Source organism: Cetorhinus maximus, chromosome 14 (genome assembly GCF_964194155.1).
Source record: "Cetorhinus maximus chromosome 14, sCetMax3.hap1.1, whole genome shotgun sequence".
In the NCBI taxonomy this organism is placed as follows: domain Eukaryota; kingdom Metazoa; phylum Chordata; class Chondrichthyes; order Lamniformes; family Cetorhinidae; genus Cetorhinus; species Cetorhinus maximus.
Window position 1 is genome coordinate 34,805,313 of NC_135892.1, and position 4,252 is coordinate 34,809,564.

The following is a 4,252-nucleotide window of genomic DNA, read 5'->3' on the forward strand; positions in this document are numbered from 1 at the left end:
TAGCATTAGAGAACCCTGATGCATGCATTCTGCCATGGTCAGCCAGTGACTGTTTTTTGTTGCATAGTACTGTTCTAAATGATATCAGCATGTCAAGCAACCACAATGCTCTTTCTATTTAAGAGGTGCAGACCAGCTGTAAGCAGTGCAGGCTAGATTTAAATAGTGCTAGAAAATAGCAATATTGGTCCTCCTGCTGATATGTTCATCCAATGAAAGGTGGAATTAGTGATGGCTACATGCAGAAATCATGAGCAGGCAGCATGACATTAATATTGCTGCCTGCATTATATTGAAAGGGCGCAGGGTAATCAAACATCATGGTTCCAATGCCTGTTTCAGGGACTATCCAATTTATCCCCAACTACTTCTAATTTACACAGAACGTGTGTGGCCTTATTGAGATACTAAAATAAATTTAAATGCCTGGTATACACTGTTATGGTCACTTACCATTTACTGCACTCATCACCACTAAACTGGACCTTTTACTTCACAAACTGTAATGACATTAGAATCTGGTGATCAGTAATGAATCCAATTAAAGTTTGCTTTCTCAGCATTTATTTAGTAGCTCCAGTCCCTTGTTTACATGCAGAACATTGCAGTCTTGTGTTGGGTTAAGCAATACGTACAAGGATAATTTTGTATCAACAACTTTAGAGTGAATTCACATTTTCTGTATGTGGCACGTAACCCAGTTTTTTAAGCTAAAAGCTTACCATAGTTACAAAGCAATAATTGTATTAGAATGTGTATGGTAATGTAAGCTTCCTCTACAAAGTATATATCTTTCAATGGTTTATGTTGTAATCCTTCAGAAAAAAACAAAAATCCAAAATCCTTTCCTCCAATATGACTATTTCATCTGCTTTTGTATATTTTATCCCAAAGGCTGGCATGGTTCTGGGTGTAAAAAAAATAGAGCTTTCTTGGGTTCATTGGAGAGAACTGGAGAGAAAATAAAATACTGTCATTTGGTAAAAGAAAATATCTAGGGTTCTGTTCACAAGTTGAAAAAGTTTTATGAAAGATCTGTCTTGATCTTTCTAATATTAATTATCAATCATGAATCATCAGAATGAAAAACAAGAATTAGCAAAAATGCACCTTGCATGGTCATGTATCAACAGCCGCTGTTTTATTTGTCTTAAACCATTGCTTTATTTGTACTGTCGGTATTAATCTGCAATGATACAATTAAACTATATATTTAAGAGAACACAAAAACACCGTGTTGATAAGGGGCTGAATCCAGTTCCGCTTTTCTGTATTTGAAGCTATGGTAACCAAGTAGCAACAACACGTAGAGATCAGAGGTTACTTTTTAAAGCTTGGTTTGTATCGAGGTTTTGTCATATGGTGGCATTCAATAATGTGCGTTTTTAAATGCAGAATCCTTATAAAAACGCTGCGTGTGGGATCAAAGCAATATAAACCGAAAAAATCTATAATTTAAATTGTATTTCTAAGCCGCAGCATCCCTTTCGTAGGCCTTCTGATGCTTCATTTTTAAACTCAAACTTCAGTTTAAAAAAAGGCTAAGCTTTGAAGAGGCGCAATCTCAAAAAGTCGGCCAAAGCTAGGTTTCAAAAACACCAATTTCGTACTGCGGGGCACTGGCGATGTTTATGGTCGTAGCCAGAAATGTGCTTTAATATTAGTTCAATGTGCCACATGCTTCATATATGGAATTTCTTCGGATCTCACCAAAGTGAGTCAGCATCAAGTGTCTATCGATAATAACTATACTCCATATAATTCTGAATGTTGTACAGAATGGCTGTAGCGAGCCCACGGCATAAAGAACGCTCTTTTGTGGACGTTCAACTTCTGCTTGTACGAATCTGACTTGGGTCAGCCAAAGCTCTCGCTCATTCGTCCCATTTTTTAATAGATCAACGCAACAAATACATCTAGAGTATTCCCTATGCCTAAGTATATTTTTGAAATCAAGTGCGAAATCAAATGCTCCAAATGATGTGGTTGCTGAGATTTGCGAAAGAGCTACCAGCTAACCTTAACTTTTGTTACCGTTTAAAAAGACAGCGTTAGAGAGAGAGAGAGAGACAGGCTAAAAGGGAGCTGACCGGTACAATTATTAGACTCGCTCATGATGCAGTCATCTAAACCGGATCAGTTTTTGGAAAGCCTGCTTGAAGTCTTCATTGGACATGGTGTATATGATGGGATTGATGAGTGAATTGAGATAGCCCAGCCAATTAAAGAAGTCAAAGATGACATGGTGGAACCAGCAAGCTTCCCTACAGATGGGTAACACCAAGGTGATGATGAAGAAAGGCAGCCAGCACACGATGAAGGCTCCTAAGATTATCCCTAAAGTTTTGGTCGCCTTTCTCTCCCTGGCCGCTGAGATCCGCTTCCTTTCTAACAGAGCATCAGACACTTTCACTTTGACAGGGTTTAAATAAACCGGAGAACCGGTCTCGCTGGAAGCCTCGTTAGCCCGAGAGTTTACCGAAGAAATTGAAGCTGATCCCGGGGAGTCGGTTACCAATTGGGCCTTGGTCAGCCTCTTGCCCGTCTTCTTTGGTGTCTGTTTGAGGATTCTGGACCTCGCCTCCACGTAGATTCTCCCATACAGAGCGATAAGCAGCAATGTAGGAATGTAAAAGGCCCCAAAAGTTGAATAAACAGTGTAGAAGATTTGGTCGGTGTTGACTGTGCAGTGCATCAGCTCTCCGGCTTTGGCTTGTCTCCAGAATAAAGGTGGGATGGAAATACAAACTGAGATCACCCAAACGGTGACTATCATCCCAGCGGCTCTTTCAGGGGTTCTCTTGATCGAGTACCCAACGGCATCTGTGATGGCCCAGTATCTGTCCAAAGCGATCACACATAAATGGAGAATTGAGGCGGTGCAACAGGTGATGTCTGAGGACAGCCAAATATCACAGACGATCTGTCCGAAATTCCAGGTCCCGCTGACAGTATAGACAATGCTTATAGGCATGACTAATATAGAGACCAGGAGATCAGTGACCGCCAGGGAGGCGATCAGGATATTGGCCGGAGTGTGGAGCTTCCTGGCCTGGTAGATAGTGGCGATTACAAACCCATTGGACAACACAGTCGCTAGGGTGAGGAGACACAGCAAAACCGAGACAGAGATGCCCAGTGCTGTGATGCCACCACCCCCACCAGCAGTGTCTAGTTTGGTGCTGCAGTTTAAGTTCTTCGAATTGGTTTGCAAGTTAACGCTGTTTGGTTCCAGACATTCGGCTGATTGGTTCATCATTCCCCGGACTGGAAATCACCAAATCGATGAGAACAATAAACGGCGCCTCTCGGCATGGAGACACCCCCGCATTACCGCCCAATATTCCGTGACAGTCACCTAAGATGTCTGGTTGACAAAATTGCGGGGACTTATTGGCAACAGAGGAACAGATTCTGCATCAAATTGACTGATTTAAATAAGTGCCCGTGTTCAGAAACACATCCTATTTGGGATAAGTGAAAAGCAGATATTCCCAAACATTTCGGTCACAGGATAGTGATACAGCCCGAACACGGCTGCTTTAATATGTAAACTTCTGCATGTCCACATGAATGTTTGCTGGGTCATTCACTTTCATCTCACTTGAGAACAATTGCTCCGGCTGACTTTTCATCTTTCAGCTGTTCAACACGGTTTGTTAAAAATAATATCCTGAATAAAGATTGTTTGCCACTTCCGGATAAATATATTTCATCTGTAATTTCCATTTTTGACGCTGACGAAATCCAGAGTCCATCAAGTTGTTTCATTTTTCTAATGCCAGTTTCCGTAGCGTTTGTCGATTTCGACACACGCCAAACATTTTCTTGGGTTTCTTGGGAGTGTTTTTCCCTGAATTGGTTCAGATTCATCCACCGCTGTATTTTGAGTTGGAATACAGTGTTATTTAGTGCATCTTGTCGGAATTGTGTCTGGCCCGCACTCTTCACGTTGTTTTATAGCGTCCCTCCCACACCGAGAGGGAGCCTGAACAAACTGAAACAGTCCCTCCGCTCCCAGTCCTACCGCATAACAAAGCGCCTCCTCTGGGTCATAGTGCTCCTTGAATAATCTTTACCTGCTTTCTCGACCAGATGCTTTGGGGAAATGACTATCAGAATGGCTGCACTGGTTGACGTACATAGGCTATAGGGACGATTCTGATGAAAAGGATGTTTTCGACAGTCGACTGATAAATTATTATTTTTTGTACATTTTACCACCTCCACTTTTCAGTTACTCTCACTGCCT

General features: G+C 41.6%; 1 protein-coding gene across 1 annotated transcript; it reads right to left on the minus strand.

Moving 5' to 3' along the window:
* Window positions 1–524: 524 nt before the first annotated feature.
* Window positions 525–4,001, minus strand: LOC144689584 (5-hydroxytryptamine receptor 1B-like). Its single transcript, XM_078556779.1, has one exon. It carries the CDS (start codon window positions 3,257–3,259, stop codon window positions 2,123–2,125), a length of 1,137 nt encoding a protein of 378 aa, XP_078412905.1. The 5' UTR covers window positions 3,260–4,001; the 3' UTR covers window positions 525–2,122.
* Window positions 4,002–4,252: the final 251 nt, after the last annotated feature.

Excerpts from the sequence above, each read along its gene's own strand:
- LOC144689584 (XM_078556779.1), bottom strand. The coding sequence starts at position 3,259 with ATGATGAACCAATCAGCCGAATGTCTGGAACCAAACAGCGTTAACTTG.